The 22,891-nt window shown below is 40.5% G+C and overlaps 1 protein-coding gene across 1 annotated transcript in view; it reads left to right on the plus strand.

Annotated features, from left to right (window-relative positions):
- uvrag (UV radiation resistance associated gene) overlaps positions 1-22,891 on the plus strand; it is a 162,312-nt gene that overhangs the window by 130,241 nt on the left and 9,180 nt on the right. Inside the window, exon 14 of the mRNA XM_074673102.1 lies at positions 17,166-17,257. Within this exon, the coding sequence (XP_074529203.1) occupies positions 17,166-17,257 (92 nt within the window). The remainder of the gene's footprint in view (positions 1-17,165; positions 17,258-22,891) is intronic.

Consider the following 22,891-nt stretch of genomic DNA (forward strand, 5'->3'; position numbering starts at 1 on the left):
GCCATGAGGAATATTTGGGAAAATGGCAGCTTTGTAAATTTAGGAATTGTGTGTCTGAAAATTTCTAGATATTTTCTGGTAGGTGTAGAGGCTACAGGGACTTGAAAGAAGCTGAGTTCTCTTCAGTCCTACCTTAACAATGTACAGATATCGCTTACACTGTAAAGCTTTCTCAATTAAGATTCAATGGCTTTAGCTCTACACTGTAGACTTTTATAGTCCATGCATTTCATCTGGGACAAAGTGGACTCACAACCCCAGTGCAAGAGCCTCCATCATATCCCCCAGAACATTTTTGAGAATAAACTCAACAATTAAGGTACTAATGTCCTGCTGTGTCGATTCATCTTTTCTCCTTCAGTATTTGGTTCCTTGAGAGCAAAGGTCTGCTACCATGTGGCTCTTTGACTCCTTTGCTGTGGCTCCTTGTAGCTTACAAAAAATATTATTGAAATAAAGATTTTTTTCCATACCAAGGGTATTGATGATTAAAGACATTGACACCTATTATAATCATGCTTTAACATTAATTTGAACTAAATATGCATCACCTCTTGCAACAAAGCTTTATTTTATTTTTTAAATTAAATTCTTTTTTTTTTTACATCTTTTTCAAAAAAGAAAAAAAAAATCTTTCAGATTATGCTTTTTTTAATTTTGAAAATTTCAAAATTTGTTGAATTTCTGCAATCTTTTTAAATATTTAAAATAAACGTTTTAAAAATATTTTGTTATCATAATATAATGACTAGTTTATAATATAATTTTATAATTCATTAAGTTTTTGGCATTGAAAAAAAGTAGAATTATTTACAATTACAACTTTTGATTTTGTTTTGCAAATTTTTTAAATTTTGGCAACTTTTTGAAATTTCATATGAAATTAATGATTTTACTTTTTTTTTCTTTTATTTTTTATGTGCTAATTTATGAAAAATAGAAAACTAAAACATCACATGTTCAATTTTATTAACACAAAAAACTTTTCGTTTAATCATTCACTAGATTTTTACCACTGTGAATATACAGTACATTTAGTGACTCTCAAATGACTTTAATCCTGGTGGGCTGAGGCAATAAGGCTTTTATGAAAGTAATGATTGCAGACCCCTTTTTTAGAGCCCTGTGAGTGAAAAGCTGTTCCTTCATTAGGCCACTGCTCAGTATCGCGTTGGAGCACATCTATTTTAGGACAGTGGTTTCTGCCCATAAATAGAGTCTAGATTTAATGTGAACAAATATAAATGGTGAGAAATGAAACAACAATTTTAGTCCATAAATGTATCATGGAAAAATAAAGAAGTACATTTTGAAACGATACAAAGCGGTCGTCAAATGTGGGAAGATATTTTCTGTGGTGAGCAAACGCCTGGGGTGTTTATGAATTCTGCTTCCCAGCATGGCTGAATGAGCGGATGATGATCAGTGTGGCAAAAATTCATGGCCAGAAACCCGCCTAACTTCACTGGAACTGGGGCTCTGACTTGAGCCAGACTCAAGCAATTTTTCAGTCTTGAACTGTATATTCATTGAGACACATGAAAGGCCGCAGTGATTAATCAAGTGGGATTTCGTTTTTGGTGCGCCAGACTTTCATTTCACCATGTCAGGTCTGAACAATGATCCCTCGATACGAGGCAGCATTCTTACCATCCAAACAGCTGTTATCAAACAAGAATAGCTTCATATGCACATCAGATGGAAAAAGACGGGAACATATTTTCCTGCAAAACATCCTCACAGTCATTTTTTCCACTTCCTGTTACAGCATCCATCTGCAGGCATTTGGTCTCGGCCACTCTGTGCGGATCCTGGTGAACATTTCTCTGTAATTCATTTAGTGGATGAGTGAAGGCTGCACAGTGAAAGGGTTCACGATGTGCCCACGATAAGCCAGATGGGTGGAATCATAGCATGGCACTGTAGAGAACATAATCAACCATTTCAAATCCTGCAGTGAGCTAGAAAGGGAGGGAGGGCATCCTGTTCTGAATAAATCAAATAAAATGTTCAAAAGCAGAGGGAAAAATAAATCAAGTAAAAAATGCTGATAAGAGCAGAAAATACTATCAAACATATTTTACTTCTTAGTCTTTGAAATGTACAATATCAGCCGCACAGACTGCTTCATCTGTCACTCTTTGGGTTTACTGTGAGGCAAGAAATCAGAAACTGCACTCAAACAATACTCTGCTTATTGTAAGGTAAAGTAAATATATACTGTAAAACACAAGAACTTACAAGTCTGGCTTTGCAGCTTGGCCACAAAAATAACGAGAGTGCTGTAATTAATCTGAACAAGTCAAACTGTATATTAAAATGTCAAAACAATAGATCAGACATAAATGTTCAGCGTATGTAAATAGAGCGTTTTAACATTTACACCATACCAGCCCCTGAGGTGAATTAGTTTTTTATTCCCTCAAAGCTCGACTCGAAAATTTGGCAGCAGCACAGCTGTTGGCAAACAAGGAAAAAAGGGTTTCAAACAAAAGATCCCAACAGTACGAGCGGCTTCCAAAGCCATAAACAAAAACTGTATGCAGATTGAAGTGCCACTGTGTGAGATGCTCTGAGACATAATGGGAGCATTACAAAAAAAAAACAAAGAGCTGCATAAACAGATTTAATGACCTCTGTAACGAGAAGAGGACAACTTCACCTGCTGCTATGAGAAAAGTTGGCACTCACAGTTTAATATGATGGAGTCATCTGCAGGCAGTTTCTAAGCTGCGCTGAACAAAACATGAACTCTGTGTGGGGTGTGTGGTTTTGAAGCTCCAGCCAAACAGCTCCAGAGGACACAACAGATGCCCAAAAGCCGCTCTCACAAGCCAAGACGAAATGGGTTATTGGACATTTTATTGCAAGTCTCATTTGAAATTAGCTGTACTAGATCCATTTAGAAAGGGCCCATGTGTGGTACCACCCGCATCACTACAATGAGATGTGAATGCACTGAAACCAGGCTCCAAACATCAAAGTCTAACACAGTTTCTATATATTGCTGGATCCAATAATGTAATGTGTCAGATTTTTGTTAAAACATTTGGAAGAATTTTGCTGAGTTGCATTAACTGGTGGTTGTTTTTTTTTTTTTTAAAAAAAAACAAACCAGTTAAATACGCAATAGAGCTGACATAGCTCTGATTGCTGCAGTTCTGTGTCCTTAGAGTCAGTGGGGTTACAACTGTTCAAGAAGCTGGGTTAAGAAAAGACAAAAAATAATGAGCACTAAAGATGATAAAATGTATTTGGTCCCTTTAAGACTTAGTTGAATGAGATCTTACTCATTACTTAATGGCACAGTTTTGGCAGCATCTCTGCATCAGTGTCATTTGTCATGGCCAGAAGTTGTTACTTGGTTTTTAGTGGAAAAGAAACTTTTCTTATCTGGGTCAACAAAGTACTTATCTGACTGAAACTAAAGTTTTCACCTTCACTTACTCAAGACTGAATGAATGGTGTCAGAATATGTTCATGATTAATATTAGAAAAAAAAACAAGTTAATGACAAACTTGGAATCTATTAAAAGACCGTCACTTTCAATCCCCTATTTATTATGTCATCCAAAGTTTGATTAGGTTAAACTCTTCATGTCATGACTAATTTTTTACAGCAATGAAAGAAATATTAATCATTCCATTATCTCTCCACGCTCAATCTAGTGTAATGAATGTGCAAATTTGTGAGAGTGGATTCCAACTGATACCCTGACACACCGTATTTCCCCTCACACAACTTAAAAACACATTATTAACTGCTATTAGGACTTGAGGCTGACTCACTGATAAACAGAAATGTGATGGAGAAAACTTGTTGCCGGCTTGTGCACATCTCTGGAGGGAGAGCAAGCTGCCAGCAAAGAATTGGGATAACTCAGAGCAATCAGTTTTCCCATTAAAACCAGCAGCTGTGTCCACTATGGGAAAAAGCAGCAGCCATCCTGACTCCAATGCTCTGGAAAGCACAAGTAGCACCATGTTGTAAAACAGCAGCCACATGAGAACTTCGTCTTTACCTAAATCGTAATAAACCATATTGGTATGGACGATAGAAGCATGAGTGAGAATCTTGGAAATTCAGAGTCCAGCTCTGCCCCACTGCCATATGGGGTTCCTCAGGGGTCGATTTTAGGGCCCCTGCTTTTCTCCTTGTACTTACTGCCTCTGAGCTCCATTCTGAGAAAGCATGGCATCTCTTTTCACTGCTACGCTGAGGATAGCCAGAGATATGTGCCACTGCAAACAATAATGCTTTCTCTCTCACATCTCTTCCAGCATGTCTTGAAGACATCAAGGCCTGGATGTCTTTAAATTTTTGAAACCTCCCATATCTTGCTCCTTTTCTGCAGTTTAATATGGATCATTGATGTCTTCATGAAATGGTAGTAACATGTTTTGGTCCAAAAAGCCAATAAATCAAGCACAGCAGCATTGTTCCCAGGCTCTCATAGCCCCTCTGTTCAGAACGGTCTGATTTAGTGGGCGTGACCTTCATATGTAAATGAGCCACTGCTGATACTGCCCCACTCTTCGGCTTCACTGAGAGCAGCACCATGTAACCATGACTACTGAGCTCCCAGTGCACAATGTTTAGAAAACAGCAAAGCTCGTTTACCGTAACACTACAGGCTAAAACAACAGGCTAACCGCAGTTAAAGTTAGCATCCTGAAGCCAACACAGAGACAGGGGGACACTGAGGAAAAGCTCTTACATCTGCTCCACAGCACACAGCATTTAAAATACTCACATTTCCAGGGTCTGAAGTTTGTTGGCGGATGGTTGGTAATGCGCCTGGATTCAGGACCAGTCTATTCGCTAGCCCTCTGTTGTAATGTCCAAAGTCAGCCGTGACGTGACTAACACACACATGCACAGTTTTACTGAGTGTAACTGGCACATTTTCTTTAATAAATGAACTCTAGCCACTTAGTCTTGTCTTCCTCTGAGATGGGAAGCTTGTGCATGGAACTATGTGGCTGTTTACAGCCAAAAACAGAGCAGTGATGGGTCTTGAACTTTGGCATTCTCCTCCCCACTGCTGGAGAGATTTCTCTCCAGCAGCAGGGAGAGGAGTGGATGGGGAGGGGGTTCGGGGGTTCGGGGGTTCGGGGGAATCTGCTCAGGTGGACCAATCAAGTAAGACTTGCTCCTGATTGGTCAATCAATCAGTGAATGGTCAATCGCTGACGTCGACAAATCCCCAAGAATCCAAAATCCAATCCAGTCCATTTTAAGATTCTTTTATTTGTTTTTTAATCTTTAAATGGTCTGGCTCCGCTGTACCTCTCTGGGCTCTTTCACCTCCACGCTCCTTCACGGTGCCTCAGGTCAGCTGATCTGCTGATCATGGAGGTACAGAGAGCAAAACTAAAGCTCAGAGGGGACAGAGCTTTTTCTGTAGCTGCTCCAAAATTGTGGAACAAGCTCCAACAGACCTTCCTTTGCTTTTAACCCAGTTTGAGATTCTGCTCTTATTTGTTTTATGGTTTGTTTTTAGTACCTAGTAATTGTTTTATTGTTTTTAAATTGTTTTTAAGAACAATGAAACAGTTATTTTAGCACCTGCTGCACCTTTGTTTTAATGATTTTTTTTTTTTAATTTACCTATTTATTCCTGCACCCTCTTTAAGTACAGCACTTTTTTTCAGCTGTGGTTGTTTTTAAAGTGCTCTATAAATAAAGTTGAGTTATCTGTTTTATTGTAACATGCATTGTGACCCATATCATGAGTCTAAATCTGCACGCTCACTTTTCTGGAAGAGTCCAACAACACAGCACAGTTAACAGTTGAGTGCAGAAACTGAGAGTTTAAATGACAACAAGCAGATCATTAGAAAGACCAACTCATCACTGTCCCTGTGATCGATGAAATAAGCCAAAGACCAAGGCCTGTTGTATTTCAGACAGCGAGTGTTTGTTTTAGCTGCGGCTAAGTTTGGCATTTTAATGCAGAAATTAAGTGGACTTTGGAGGCAGATTCATGCGTCCACTCCAGGAACTCCATCTTCTAAACTTCCAGATTGGCCTGAGTCTTCAGTCCAAGAGTCTGACAGACCACTTAGTCTGGCATATGGGTCGCTCAAACAGTGTTAGCTTTGGCCTCATAATGAACAGCACAGCCTGCAGACATTATAGCATTTCCTGGCACGATCAGTCCAAATTGTAAATGTTCCATAACAATATAACAAATTAATCCAAACGATTGTTCCCTAATTTGTTGCAGGATATTTTTCTACCTCACGCTATCATGAATCTCTCAGAATATTGTTTATTTTTACAGCTAATTTTTTTATTCCCTGACATGTTAGCTGTTCGTGAATAAGTCGACTTGAACAGTGGAGGCGAAGCTCTGAAATATTGCCTATGACAGCTGATCTCCCAAAGCTCCAGCTCTCAACATATGAGGTCTGCTCATGGAGACTGATGTCTGCGTTATCCTCACAGTCTCTGCTGAAGTATCCCATCCACAGTTTGACCAGAGGGATGGTGGGTGGAGGAACACCTGGTTAGGCCGTCTGTAACAAGCTGTCATATAAGCTAATGAGCCTCCTGATTATTTTCCCTGGAGACGACCCAAAACCGCTGTACGCTGTAAAACAACCACTTCTATTTTTACCCCAGTGGACAAAACCTGCTGATTATGATTCACTGGATAATTGTCAGTGATCATGCATGGGATACTTCAGGGTTTCATTCAGACTTTGACCTCTTGATACATGAAACGTACGCTCTTGATGAAAATACCCCAGGTTTTCTTCTACTGATGGTGAAAGACCACTTATCAATGCTAATCATGAGCTTCAGGTGAACCGTTGAGATGTCTGCGTTGACAAGCGGAAACTCCAGTAACCTCCTGCTATGTAGGGCCAGGAAGGGGGAAGTGTACCTTTTTACCTATAGGCCACCCTCCTACACCTCATCATCAGCAATCAGCCTCAAAATATCTCCACAGCCCACTCACGTCGTGGTCTGATCTGAGGATGATTACTACTGACAAACTCAAGGGAGCAGTAATACGTGGCATGAGCCAGGTTGTGTTTGTTTAGCCGCTGTTCAGAGCTCAGTGCAAACAAGTGAGCTGTGCCAAGCGAGGGGTGGCATGAACTGTAAACGGACTGACTCTCAGCGGGCCTGGCTGGTTTGAGTGTTTATGTGCGGTCATGGCTTCAGTTTACTGGCAAGCTGGGGATGTATACACTGCTGCATTCTTTAGGATGTAACACGTCTGAGGGATGCTTCGGGATGAGTTTACCAAGGGCAGATTGATAAAGCTATAATTATTATTTATAAAACTACCTATCTGAGGATTGTTCCATTAACTTAAACTGTACTAAGAGGATGAGGTGTGTAGGTCAGTGAGGGAAGGAAAGATGTGTGAAATGCGTTGTGTGATGTGAAATAAACTATAAAGACAACCAAAGCCAGCTGAAGTAAACCGTGGTGTCATGTGGAGCATCAGAAAGAGGATGTGAGACAGAGCAAAGGCTGACTGCCATTTTTTTAATAGATCTTGGAGACTGCCCAGGTTCACACTGGGCTTGGCGATATATTGATGTGTTAATTATATCGATATATTTCTTCCGGGCAATATAAAAACTGCTCTATTGTGTTTGTATCGATATAGTTGATTTTGCGTATTATTCAGCAGTACATTTCTTCACATGGTCCGCGAGTTCGCTCCTAATTCTTCTCTCCCTTTCTGTGTCTGTATTTCTCACACAGCATTGTTGCTCTGCCTCCTTAGCTCTGTGACGTTACAAACAGCTCTCCTCCCCCTGCCCTCCTCTCACTCCGCGACAACACAAGACAGATTCAGCTACAGTTGAAAAGTTAGTCAAAGATAAATGATGGCTCGATAATTTGGAGATGGATTAGATTCAGTGTATCAGATGAGCAGCATGAAAAAGTTTATTTTATTACTGACAAAAACCTGTTTCCTGAGTTCAGTCAGGTGTTTAGTGCTGGATGAAACAGTAATAGCTGCTTCTGAGCAGAGTGTCGAAAGTTCCAGCAAGATTTAAAAAAAACAACAGAACAAGCACAACACTCCTTTCCTATTGGTCCAAAGTGCATCACCTCAGCCAATCAGAAAAATTATACAGTCGCTAGGAGAGAGGGGAAGTTTTGGGAGTCACAACATGGGCAAAAGTGAGTTTTAATCTTTTTGTGACCTGAAATGTGTTTGGCTTACATAGTTGTTGTTAGAGTGTTGAGTGTGTAGTGTAGTTTTTGTGTTTTGTGTGTCAGAGCAATGAGGCGATTCATGGCAATTTTGTATAATCTTGTTGACATTTGATGGTTTTGTAAATAGTTGTACAAAAATGCCTGGCAATTTCCTGCTTTAATGCAAAAAGTTGATAGTATTGTTTGCTAATTTGTACATTAGCATTTGAAATTTACCATTTACATTTGCATTATAAATTATAAGAATGAATGGCTGCACATGTTTGTGGTTTCTTCATCGAAAAAAATTAGACTTTCCGACTGATTTTTTTCTAACAAATTTAGGTCCAATGTGTTCATACATCAAAATGTATACATAATTAATATGAATAATCCTAATAATTAATACACATATCGAGTGTTGCTTTTCTGGTTCAATTGTAAACATCTAAGCAACATCCCAAGGCTAAGTCAGATATTAAGATGTATATCAAGATATATATTGTATATCGTGACATGGCCTTAGAATATTGAGATATGGATAAAATGTCATATCGCCCACACGCAAACACAAACAGATCTAGAAAAGTGAAACAAAAGACCTGCCTTGTCAGTAAGAGTAAATTTGAAGAGATTTTGTTTCCATTATTTAGAGAGGAAATGACAGTGGATAGAGGGAACGTGGTCAGAGTGGAAAGTTACACACGGTAAAGAGGCCACAAGTTGGCCTTGAGCCAGCGGGAATGTGCTAACAGGGATCCCAATGAAGAAATACATCCTGTGACGCCTGATTTACTGATTTACTCATCATAAACTTAGTACCACTAATGGCGAGAGGCGGGGCACACCTTGGAGTGGTCACCAGTCATTTACAGAGACAGAAAACCTCTCGGGCATACACTCACACCTATGGGCAATTTAGAATCACCAATTAATCTAATGGGCATGTTTTTTTTTTTTTGGACCGGAGTACCCAGAGGAAACCACCACATGTACAGGGACAACATGCAAACTTCACTCAAAAAGGCCAAACCCTGGTACCTAGTGACCTTTGTGCTGTGAGGTAACGGCACTAACCCTCAAAGTGGCATAAGTGATTTTCCCATCCTTGCACTCATACTCACTGATTATCCATGCGGCCAAATCCAAAACCCAGAGTGTGTTTCTTGAATGTGTAAACAGGGAAGGGAGTATCCAAACACAGAGGTGTGAGCACCACCGAGGAGACGCGGTGAGATCTGTTTCCTTATGTCACCATGTAAAGGACGCCCCCCTGCACCCCCTCCCTTCCTCCACCTCTCACCTTTCAGCCATCCTCAATGGGCCGAGGAAATTTCTCACCACGATCTGGTTTAGCCCCATTACAAAGAAGCCCGTGGCCAGCCGGCATGCTCTCTTCTATACGCAAAACACTCAAGCACGCAAAGGCGTCCAGCAGCATTCATCACACTGATGTATGAAAGGGAAACCAGCAATGACAAGCCGTCTCCAGTGGTCTGATTCTGAGCAATTTGTATGATCTGGTTTGGACTTGTTGACATTGAAACACTCATGGTTTCCCATTGCTGGGTTTGTATAAAGTTCCTCCCGACAGAAACTTTATTGCTCTGTGAATTGTTTCTCAGTCATGCTCTAATTTTCCTTCCTGTTGTTCGCGACAGAAATCAATTTATCATGTTTTTATTTTTACATCATGCCACATACAACACATCGCCTCTGAAGACTTATTTCTGTTTATGTATCTGAGTACAAACCCTTGACTTGTTTGTTATACTTCTTATCATAGCTTTCATGAAGTCAGCAACTGAAAATGACACCCGTGTTCGTGCCATTAAAATGCCTTACACAACATCTCCTTTCCAACTCTCCTTGCTCCTTTAACTTCCTCCCAAATGACACTGCCAAGTCATTTATATTTTTCCTGTGTGTTATAAGAGCGCAGAAAAGAAGGGGAGGGTGGTAAATGACGGGTTTTCCAGGATGTATGCCTCCTCAGGCCATGAAGGCCACAAGCAGCTCACTTATATGCACATACATTGCACTCTGAGGAGACACTAACAGCAGCTTCCACCAGGGAGGACCAGACTGCTTTATGAATATTGATTGGGTCTTGTGGGGTGTGCTCGGGGTCAGCTGTTGGCCTGCAGTGTTCAGTCATCCAAGCTGTCTGAAAAGGTTAAACATATCTCTTTACAAAGACAGTCTAAAGCAGCAACTCTGGTGGCCCTTCAAACATTTATTTGTTGTCAAGTGAAACTGAATTTGGATTAAGTTTTGACCTTTTTGTGTTTGTCAGGTCCATTTTTTCTCAAAACCAATCCCAATCTCTGAACCGCCATCTTCAACAGTTTGATACCTGTTATGCCCCGTCTAGGGGAGGCCAGAACACAACATGATGACCCATTTCCCCCAAGTCCCAAGCAGCCACGAAAATCAAAACGAGTTTAAGGTGAAACAATTTTAAGTATTTATTTACAAAAAAAAAATCAACCCAAAATATTTTCCAACAACGACATTAACTCAGAAACAACTCAAGGAATGGCAAAGGATAATTATAGAAATTAGGACAACTAAATTACAAACTAACTTAAGATAAAATTACCAGAAAATAAGAGTAACCAAACTAAGACTTTAAACAAAGGACCATTTGGCGGGGCACCGCGTGGCGTGGCACCGCGTGGCGTGGCACCGCGTGACGTGGCACCGCGTGGCGTGGCACCGCGTGACGTGGCACCGCGTGGCGTGGCACCGCGTGGCGTGGTGGTGGGGAGAGGAGGGAGATGGGATTCCCCTGCCTGCCTTGCTGACGTCATCGGTCGCCTTTTATCGTTGCCCAGCCAATCCGATCCCGATGATCAGCCAATCAGAACAAAGGCAGGCCTACCTGCAGACACTCACAGCAGGCACGCTTTCAACACACACACACACACACACACACACACACACACACACACACACACACACACACACACACACACACACTACAGCCGTGCTGGATGACAAACAAAGGAACAAACAAAAAAACTAAACACATTACGACCTCGGTCGCAACAATACCAAAGAAGAAAGTAGCAGCCGTTTACTGCTCACACTGTATGAACAACAGCTTGATTGCTGACATTTTTGGCAACCTTGCTACAGTTAAACTCTTAATTAAATAAATAACTGGGAGACACAGTGGGAGGATGTGACAGTCATTTATAGCTTCAAAATGAAAAAAATAAACCAGGCAGAAATAAATATCCTATATATGGACAAATAGCACTGGAGCAGCTCAGCCCTCAAGTTAAGCCCAAATTAACAATGCTAAAGCTAATTTTAGACTTGTGATCATTCACATTGGAGCAGCTTCTGGTAGGCTTAGCTTATATTTGCACTCTCTGTACAGCACTTCCATCTCACTAGCTGTAGCTCTTGGACAGAGGTGTCTAAAGGATGGCCCTTGGATATCTGATTGGCCACCCAAGGTGCCACCTCAAAATCCACAGCTATGATTGGCTATTTGCCCTGTTGGAGGCAGGACTTGTGTTAATAACAACTATTTGGACTGTGTTGCAACAGGCTGCCTGTAGGTGTCCTTACATTTAAATGTAGCACATTTCCCCATGCTGTTACTTAAAATTTCAAAATGTATTCCACACTGACACTTCGCAGGACAGGTGTGGAGGAAAACAATCAGGCCTTGCAAGGAAAATCCAGCATGCTGTCTGTCGGTCAAAACACATTAATGGCACTGTTTGCTGAAAGACTTCTGCTGGTTTCAGCATTTTTGTAAAAACTTTAACTTTTTATTCCAGCCAAACACTGCCTTAATGTGTATTTTAAAGAATCAGTTGACAGGGATATAGGAAAACAATGTCTGAAACACTGTTTTTTGTAAATCCAACCACCAGTCAAGATTAACTCACTCACTTAACATTGCGGAGTGCTGCAGTAATCACAACAAGACCAGGAGAATTGTTGAATATTACATAAAATTAAGGACAGTTGGCCTCAACATTGATTCTTAAAAGCTACCAAAGAACATTGACATGTGGCCAGGAATCGTATCCTTGCTGGTGTTTAAATATAGCTAGTGTCAAATACTTATACAACACAGCTACAACTGCTTTGTGCTGGAGTACTCCCTTATTTGGAAAACTGGGTTAGCTTCGGTTTAAGTTAGTTTACAAATCATGTCAAGCACAACGTTCATAATCACACAAATAAAGAAAAAAAAACGTTTCGGTCATGATAAACGTAGCTGAATGAAATATGCTAACATTTAGCAATTTTGCAATACACACAATGGGGACTGCAAATCCAGCTATCGTTGCCTGGATTATTTCTTTAAATTGCAGGGATCCATCAGTTTCTCTTTTCTTTGTCTTTCAGTAGCCTGTCAAAAAAATAGTTTAGATGGCTTTTCAAACTTGGTCATTCAATCAATCAAACTGTTTTTTTCCCATTTTTTTATATCGTTTTTAAGTCAAGACAATATTCAAGCCAACGCTGCCACTCATCTGCCTTTTTTTGCTACTCTGTGGGCGAAACCACAGTGGCTTCCACTTGCTGTAATGTCACATGCATACCGTTTATAAATGATACATTTGCAGGTTTGTGCATGTTGCACATACTCTAAGCCATCCCAGTATAAGTCAGTTTCTTAAGTGGGCCACCTGAGTCTAAAATTCTGGACACACCCCTGCTCTTAGCTCCTCTCTTCGCACAGTCTAAGCCGGGACCAGGAGGGACTGTAATGAATAACTGACTCAGTATTATTCTGAATTGATTTCCACCCCCAACTGGCATGTGATGACCCATGATACATTCACAGAAAAAAACAGTCTCCTGTGGCAGGATCTCCAAACTTGCAGCATAGGCTGCTGTTACAAAGTGGTTAAAGTTTATTTCTGGGTTTAAAAAAAGGGGAATTCTTGGACTTCTGCACTCCCCTATTACTGATCCAATATTTATGGCTTTATTGGAAGTATTTCATACTGTGGTTTCGGAACAGCTATGGTTGCATCATGAAGTTTGTTGGTTCAGTTGCATTCTTCATCGAAATCTAAAACATTCACACATGTTCTTCAGGGGAAGAATCCTCCAGCTTTTTAATCCCCCACAAACAGCTCTGGAGTAAGTAATGAAGTGTGCCCAGAGCAAGTCAGTGATGTCACACATCACTCTTCTGTCTTCACCCATATCCAGTTTCTGTGCCGCTGCACGCTTTGCTGGATCTCTTCACAGCATTAAACACAATAGGAGGCGCACATATGGATGCACACTCATGCTCTTTCCCTTTCACACACTCTCAGACACACAGGCATGTAATTTGACATAGGGCTCCTGTCAGACATGCAGTGTGGTTTTTACACTCATGTCAGAGTTCAGGCAAAGCAGTGAGACTTGAAACGGCCTGTTGTGTTTTGTAACCAATAATCAAAGGCAGTCTTTTTGAAAAAAAAAAACACTGATTTCCGCTGCTTAAGACATGATATTTATTATTTGTTCATATCTCAGTCACGATTTCTGACTCATACTTTTAGACTTGGAGATTTTCATGAGATTTTTCTTCAAGCATCTGGACTGAGCAAGAGTAACCCCCCAGCCTGATGTTTCTCTGCTGACTCTTCTAAACTTGTGGTGTTATTGATCTTGGACTTCTCTTTCAAAGTCAGCTCTGGTGAGCAGGCTCTGTGGACAGCACAGCACCATCAGACCCTGGTGTTTACGCTGAGCAATGAATAGATCTCCATGCTGTCATTTGTGGTTTTTGGACTGTTCCATTAACAGCTGGTTTTTGAGGTGACACACCTTCTGCTCTCCTTTGATAAAACCCTCCTCTGATATGTCCAGGCTGTTGTCTCTACAGCTGACGAGCACTGTTAAAAGTCAGAACATACTCATGCACCAACACTGTAGTTCTGGTACACACACGTATGAACACTCTGGTACATGTTACACACATACCACGCAGTTCATACCGTAGAGTTCACACATTATTCTGGCAGCTGTTCAGTCAGAATCAGATTTAACCGTTTCATGTTGAGCGGAGATTTGACACGCATGCACATGTGGTCTGTGTGAACTCCTCTTCTGGTCATTAATCAAGCTTACGAGAGTCACTGCTTACCACAGCAGGTTATAAATATGGCTAATGATAAGAGCTATCAGCATAAAAACCCTGGAGTCCTCCCATTATGTCAGTCAAATTTCTGCACTCTTGCTTTTTAGATCTGAATGATAAATTCTTGATCAAATACAAACACCTGATGTCTGGTTAATGCTGATACTAAGCACAGAGGAGACACCAGTGTTTAATACATATTATATGTATTTCTCCCTTCAAGGATGAGGCTTAGAATCAGGCTTATTGTAAAACTTTAACAAAATTTGACATATATACTACTATAAATGAACTAGATATGGTGTTGTTGACCCTTGTCCGACAGTCCTACTCAACCTTTCTTTGACGTCACTTATACCATGGCATTAAATATTTCGAAAGAAATTGTTTTTTAAGCAGTATGAAAAGTCTTAAAATGACCAGCACTGTCGTCAGTGTCATACTACCGTAAAGCTTTCCCTCCCAAAGCGCGACCTGTGGTGTAGCTTGGGGCTCCACAGGAAACTTTAGGAAACTTGTGTTAAACCAGTGTCAGGGTTCAGGATATTATTTCAGAGGATTTGGTTGGTTGACTTTTGTGGCTCTTGAAAAACAAAAAAAAAATCAAAGCATGTTTTAATGCTTTTCAGTGAGTAAAGGAAATTTTGTTGTGCTTTTCAATGTGACAAAGTAAACTGCTTAATTTCGTCTGAATGTTGTTAGTTTAAACTTTTCTTTGGTGCGTAGCTTGATTGGGGTTGTTTATATTGTAAAGCTGACAACAGAAGTTGTTGGCTCATGGTTTGCCTCCCACATCAGATGTTGACTCTGTCCTTCAAAACCAACAGACTAACCTGATGACACATGATGTAGTTGATCCGTTGATCCATAATTTAGCCCTACACAAGGGCAGTGTTACAATATACTTATCACACTACAAAGGTCATGATACGTTGTTTTTTTTTTAACTTGATTTTTGCCAAAGACCATGCCCTACACAAAATTCAAAACCACTGTTCTCTAGCAGCAAAAAATAGAAAAGGCTTAGTAAGGAAGGTCCTAGATTATGTTCTGGCAAGAAATTCCAAGAATTTGATCCAAATCATTATTAGAGGCTTTTTGGCTGAGTAATGACTTCTGACTGCAAATACAATGTATTTTTAACAGTATTGAATTACAGGTCAACAAACTACATAATCCTTTTTTTGAATGTTTATTACCTCTACCATCATTGCCAACCAATCAGAATTAACCCCTGTTATTCAGTTGTTATGCCTGAGAACCAAAAACTCTGTTTCCGGACGTAAACATGAATCTATGAAAGTGGAGTTTTCCAAAATCTTGACTTTGGCCATAGTTTTGAGAAAACATGATTTTTAATAACGTGAAACTGCAGTTTCATGTGACAGGCCTAAACATATAAAAATATGTGCTATTTCCCAGATACTAGGCTACCTGTGGACTTGGCCTCAGTTTCATCCACACAAAAAAGAATGAAACATTATTTGGATAAATCTTGCAAAGCTTCAAGCTGATTGGCCATTTCTGATCAGAGATTGACAGGACCAGTCAGTGTCATTATTAGCTGAAAGGGTAATTACCTCCGCCAAGGAGGTTATGTTTATTAATTTAAAAGGATCAAAACATGGTGGTTCAGAGTGAAATCTGAGCCTTTTACAAACTTAACACAGCAACATGAGAGATTCATGTTGAACAGGAAATGTTGCACTTTGATTAGTTTGGGCATTAATGCATCTTTTGATGTGTGCTGTTTTTGCTCAACATCTGAATGCGGATAACACACTCACTGTTTAGGGCTGAGGACACCCCAACTCTTAGAGGATTTTACACCAATTACCAGGACAGAACAGGTACTGGTGTGTTTGAAGGGCTGCAGAGTCCCCAAAAACCATCTCCTCATGAATTGTAAAATAAAACTCTCCAAAGGAAAGTTCTGCAGTGTGGCCTTCACTTCCTGAGGCTGAAGGAAATACTGCTTCCATATTTTTTCATCATGTCACTCATTCAGAGAGTGCTCGTATGAAGAAACACTTTGAAGAAGCACTTTGTCATCCTGGGTGAGTGGAGTGTCAGCGTCCTCTGTGCTTCATCTCTTCTCCAGAAGTGTATGTGTAAAAATCACGAGTGGTTGCTGGGTTCCCATGTGGAAACAAAACAGATGTCGGCTGCTGCAGGCATTGTGTGTGACAGAGGGGCCTCAGAGATATATATGCTGGATGTGCGGCATGATGCTCCTCAGCTGTTCGGTGATGTAGGTTAAATAAACTCTGCAGGACATGAGTCGGCTTGCTGAGCCATCGCTCAACACTGAGACGAGAATTTTCTGGCACGAAAGCTGAAATTTCAAGGTGGCTTTGCTGATATTACCCCTGGACTTGATTCCATCATAATGAATTAAATAAAGTAGAAGGGCGGGAACACTGAAGGCTACATTTGGAGGCAGGTCTACTGCAAGGAGTGGGAGACATCATGGGAGAGTGTAATGGAGATTCTAATGTGCTCTCTTTGCCCCATTTGGTCCAGATGTTCGAGCGGGGAGTTTGCTTTCCCTTACCACCCGCATCTCATCCCCTGTCTTTCCACACACTTTACATATTAGTGCACACGCCTGTTATCGGGGAAGGATGCCCATTGTGTGTCCAGATGAGTAATAGTCTGAAGGGGAGGGTAGAAACATGTCATGGCGAAAGAATGCAGACTTCAGACCTCTCTTCTAGGTGGTATGTCTTCTACTTTGAACAAAAAACCAAACATGGAGAGTGAGCATACGCGTCCAGTTCATGGTGTTTTCCCACCACACACTATGTTCTGGACTGTAGATTGTATGTGTGTAGATGGTCAGTTGTTTGAGGTTATAAATACACCATGTGTTGTCTTTTCTTGCAGCTGAGATATCAACATGGCTTGACCACCCCGGACCTGCAGCAGACTCTACCAAACTTGAAGAACTTCCTGGAACATGGCCTGCTGGTTCGATGGTAAGACTCAGACACACACTGTACTCCTGAGGTACTTCTCTCTGAGGTCACTGAGACCAATGTTGAAGGGAAATAGATGGTACCACTATTTTTCAGACCAATACCAGTATGAGTACTCCCTCCTGAGCAAACACTGATACCCAGTACTGATACCACGTGTACTTTTGACAACTGAAATCAATTAATATTGACAGATAATTTCTAACAAAGACAGCACAGTCACTCTGCCATTCAGTTTAAAATAAAACACAAAAAATTCCCTTCAAGTTCATTTGTTAGTAATAAATTTACAAAAGTGCAAAAACACAACTAACAAAAGTCTTTTTTTGTTTTGTTTTTTCCAAATGAACTGAAGTGCAAAATAAAAAAGTTTGACTGTTAACTCTACCTGGTTCATTCAAATTGTCCGAGCAGGACCTGGCACACATTTGCTGTGGTGTCAGCAATGTAGCGCCAACTACTGACGAGAAGGATTTAACACAAGATTTGTTTGCTTTGAGTATCAGCTGCTGGTATCGGCAGCCTTTACTAGTACCAATACCTCAAAGTAAGGCTGGTATCGGTACTCGCCCATCCCTAGTTATAACAATGTATTTCCTTAAATTTATTATGAATATACTATTCAAAAAGATAAAAAATAAGAAAAACACAATATAAATTCATACTTTAAAAACATTTTGTGATGAGTATTTTTCTCTTGTAGCTCAGTCTCATCACTGTGATTGCAGCACTTCTCTCTATCTCATGAACACTTTGATGTACACAGAAAAAAATCATGCAACCACAGCACATGTAACCTAAAGCTTTAAGGGAAAAGAAAACGGAAAACTTAAGACATGAAGGCCAAAAGACAAGAATTAATTGAATAACTAAAGAAATTGGTCAGCAATATTATTTTCCTTCTATATGTTTCCATATTATGGCCGAATAATTTTACACACTTTCAGTATGAATGTCACATAAACACATGTTGTCCCACCTCCAGTTTTTCTGTTTTGTTCCTGTTCTACTTTTAAAACCTATCTGGGCTGGTAACTCCTTTAGTGCCTGATAATAGAAAACCTAACTCATGGGGCCATTGATGTCTATAGATGTCAATTTGATTACAACCCGAGCACTTCCTGGGTCTATAGAAGTCAACAGTGTTTTTCAGTGGGGAGAAACGGTGTCTGGCGGAGCTTTCAATCCGTACCAGGATTTTAAACTACTGTAGGTGAGAGTGGTGCTCTCTTTGGATGAGAGAACAACATAGATATGAGAAGAAGATACCAGATGGCATAGTGAGACACTGCAAGTCCGAAAAGTTGAGGCAGCTCACGCTCCAACTGAGAATGTGTCGCGGTAGTTCAGAGAGAAAGGGTGGCACCATCGTGAGAAAAGATGACAGAGATCATGAAAAGGATCAATGGATGGAGTGCTCAAGACAAGCGCAGTATAAAAAAGTATGTTTTCTCTGTTTGTTTGTTTTTTATCAAAAACAGGAAGAGAGTCATGAAAGAGGAGAATCTACTCTTCTTTTGGTAATTTTGGTGTTTACATAGTCATAGAAAACAATATCCTGTGGGTCTTGAAAGATTGTTCGAGATGCTCTGAAAATGACTGGCAGCCAATGAGTTAAGTACTGCTACTTCTGCCTCTACTTCTTCTTCTTCTACTTTTTTATGCCTAAAGTTATGACCCCACTAGACTGATAATAACTGGTCTTTTACAAAAACAGTGGGAGGAATAATAGTTTGATTGTACTGATTTATGCCTCGGTTGGTGGCTTGTTCATTATCTGAAATACATTTACTTATTTGTCAGTGAGTAGGCATCTATGGTTTTTGGCTTGTTCCCAGGGAGATTACAGCAGACACCACTAAGAAAAGGGCTTTTTTTCAGTTAACTGGTATGCATGGTTCACCAGCCGCTCCACACTGGAGATTTGGCTGAGCGAGTGGTGACACCACAGTGGCTCTGTCTGTTATTTAAAGTCTCCGGTCCAACACAGCCCAGTATTCACTAAAAGGTAAGCTTGAGCTTTACCTCTCCAACCCAGGGGCTATACTTGAAGGTGTATCACTCCTGCACATAATCATCAAACACAACATTTAAAAAAGGAAACAGTGTTAGATGAGATTTGCAGCAGCCACTCTGTCCCACTGAAGTGGAATGCTTAGATCCCTGCGTCTCTCCTTCAGCGGTCTTATGGCCTGTGAGTAACCCTTTACTGCGGCTGTGTCAGACTTCAGCTTCACTGCCCCATATAAAAAGAAAGCTGTCTTTGATCTCCTTCTCTCCCAGGGTCAGCAAAGGGGAAAATGTGTATTACACACATTAATTGAATAATCTTTTGTTTTGAAAGGTAAGAAGCCATGAAAAGCCCGAGCCCTGAAATCTTCCCTCCTCCCCCCCTGCTTTAATGGGAAGTGGAAGGGCCCAGAGATAGATTAGATGAAAGCTTGGGCCTGCTAACCCTGGAGCTAAATGTGTGTACGTGAATGTGTGTGTGTGGAGGTTGTGTAAGAATTGTGACCAATGTTGAGTTACTTGCTCCTGCTGCACTCCTTTGCATGAATGAGACCATGGGGACAGGACAAAACCTTCCCTGTGCTCTTCCAGAAATCATCAATTTCAATCATCAATCATATTTTATTATATTACTGTTAGTCTAAAACTATTTATCAATAAAGCATACAACTTGTCGCAACATTCCAACCTGTGACCATACCTTTGATTCAGGTGGTCCAGATTTTTGGCTCCGCTGCTTTCATAGCAAGGACTGTCACTTTTTTGATTTTGGCCTTGTACAAATGTAGTCAGGTATTTAAAAAAAAACAATGAATATCCCCTCTCATTTGTTTTTTAAAAACACTTCCATTCACACGCACCGTTCAAACCGGCCAAAAGATGTGCCTCAAAGTGAAACCCTTGCCAGCCAATCAGAATTAACCGCTCTGTTTCCAGTTGTATATATGAAACCATGAAAGTGAGTTTTCCAAAATATTCACTTTAGGTACGCGGCTTCGTGTGGCCATTGCCTCAGTTTCATCCGCACAAATATGTGGGGATATGGAATGGCTAGATTTCTCGTCTGTCATTATGTGGATCCATCTTGCAAAGCTTCCAGCTGATTGGCTTGTTTCTGATCAGAAATTGACAGGAGCAGCCATTTTTAGCTCCTCCAAGGAGGTTATGTTTTGGGAGAGTTTGTCTGCCTGTGTGAAGTAAGTAATATTTGGAGGTGATCCGGATCACCGTCTGGATCCAGGATTTTTTCAAAGGATTCTTTATCATTGTGAGATACGGCCGTTTTTACTATATGTGTACATAACTCCACAATAAATGGTTGGATTGCTTTGCAAAACAACACAAGACAAGGTCTCCATTATTTCTGACAGATGTAAAAGTACCATCCAGATCCTGGAAATATTCTGGATACTAAGATCTGGAATATGAAATATGTGCTGGGTCATCATAATTTTCAACACTGTCAGGAAACAAATTATCATACAAACCTGCAACTAACACCAAATTGTAGCATACAGTCTGCTGAAAGGAAGTATAACATTAAAGTAGGACTTAAGTGCTTTTCTAGTTAGCATATTGTGTAGTTTTGTTGTGGCATAAGCAAGAAGTGACTGCAGGTCTGTAATGTGCACATTTTCTTTGCAAAACCCTCAAAAACCATGAGTTGATATGAAAACTTCTGCCTGTCAAGTTGGCATTACATATTCCCCTCCTTGGCGGAGTAGAGCACACCTGGTGTTTTAAATATTTTGTTGCTCTGATTGGTCTGTAATGAATCTGACAGCCAACCCAAGAGCTTTTTTAAGGAACTGCATTTCCAAAATGCCATCTGTCAGGTGTTTCCTGGATTGGTGTGCAATATACTCCACACCATGGATATGTTAAACAGTCTACCTGGTGTATCTGGTTAGCGGCTGCATTTGTATGCTAAGTGTGTGGTAGCTCAAAGTCAGAGTACTTTGATGATCTTTGAACTGTGTTTGACACATAGTACACAGTATGTCTGCTTGTCAATGAGTCACCTGGGTGCTTTCGAATGAAATGAGCAATTTCATATTTCATGGCAGCAGGAAGACACTGCAGCCATTATACTACTCTGAATTCCTGAATCCAAAGCCATACTGAGAGAAGCAAACCATTTGTCCTTCAGATCTTCTGCACTGATACAGCGGATGAAATTAAATCAGAATCAGAATCACAATTAAGTTTTATTGCCAAGTACATTTGCACATCCAAGAAATTTGACTTGGTGTGTTGTTGCTAACACTTAACAAGAAAATAATGAAAATGCATATAGAATATTAAAAAAAGTTGAGATATAAGATATACAGATGTGCAAAAATATAAAGACAAAAATAGTAGTGACAAAATAAAATAAAATAAAATAATAAAATATATAAATGGGAATATTTACAGAAAAATGAAATAATAATAATTATAATGAGAAAGAGAGGTTAGATGGTGAGGCTGGAGCTGTGCAATTTAAAGTTCAATGGGCGTTAATGTTACGCAAAAATCCAAGATCTGTTACGAAATCCAACTGTTTCAAAAGAAAGAAAGCAGTAACAGGTTTCACACTCAGAGAGCCTGCATACTGCACTTTCTGACCTAACTTAAAGCTCTGGCATCAATAAGGATGTAAGTGTTTTGCAATGCCCTGTAATAAGAAGGATATGCATTGATTTGGCTTCACACACTGTTGCACCATTTCTTCCCCTATCAGTTCCAGTCTGCCATTCTCTGCTTTGAGTGACCTGGATCCAGATACAGTTTCCAGCACTTGGATCCAGCTTATGAAATATGGATGTATTAAAAAAAACTACATGGCAGCTGCATGTAATTACCATGTAGACTGTGAAAAAGAGGCTAATCTGCTTCCTCTTCCATGCCACCTCTCCTCCACGCACCCAAACAGGGATGATGTGATGAAGGATATGACCGAGGGCGATGTTTCCAGAAATGATTTTGAAATGCATGCTCCCTCCAAGAAGAACTAATTCAGCATGGATCCAGCCTGCAAGGAGAGCCAAACCCACACAGTGGGAGCACATGTTCAGTATGAAGTTTAAACAGACATGATGCAAAAGCAGAGTGCATGTAAGACCATAAAATACTGCAGTGCCAAGGAAATATTCTTCAGCGACTATAAGGACTCATCTAGCATGCTGATAAAATCTTTATACATTTCCAAACAGTGCTGCCTCAGAAACACATCATAGCATGTCATCATATATACAATCCAGCCTTTGTGAAAAATGGCCTGTATGCTTTTTTTTTTTTTTCAACTTCAATGAAGGATACAAAGCAGTGGAAGAATGGTGAATCTATTACCAGGAGGCAGACAGAGACAGTACCAGAGAGCCACTCTTTGTAAACTCCACAGTCTGCGGAGATCAAAGCAAACGCGTTCAACATGCTCCCATTTGCCGCTCCACATCCGCTGTGGGCCTGGCAGAAGTTCACATGGCCCCGATCCTGCACCGGTGCCTGGAAGCAGTGCTTCATTCACAAGAGGAGGCAATCAAGGTGTGGCAATCAAGGCAGGTCGGAGAGGTTCAGGGCTGCAGCTGCAGGATGTGAACATCCCCAAAGAACCAAAGAGAGCAAAAAGTTAGCAAAACCACT

The sequence above is a fragment of the Halichoeres trimaculatus genome, unplaced genomic scaffold, assembly GCF_033239565.1.
Source record: "Halichoeres trimaculatus isolate MK-OKI-2021-1 unplaced genomic scaffold, fHalTri1.1 fHalTri1_scaffold_6, whole genome shotgun sequence".
Taxonomy (NCBI): domain Eukaryota; kingdom Metazoa; phylum Chordata; class Actinopteri; order Labriformes; family Labridae; genus Halichoeres; species Halichoeres trimaculatus.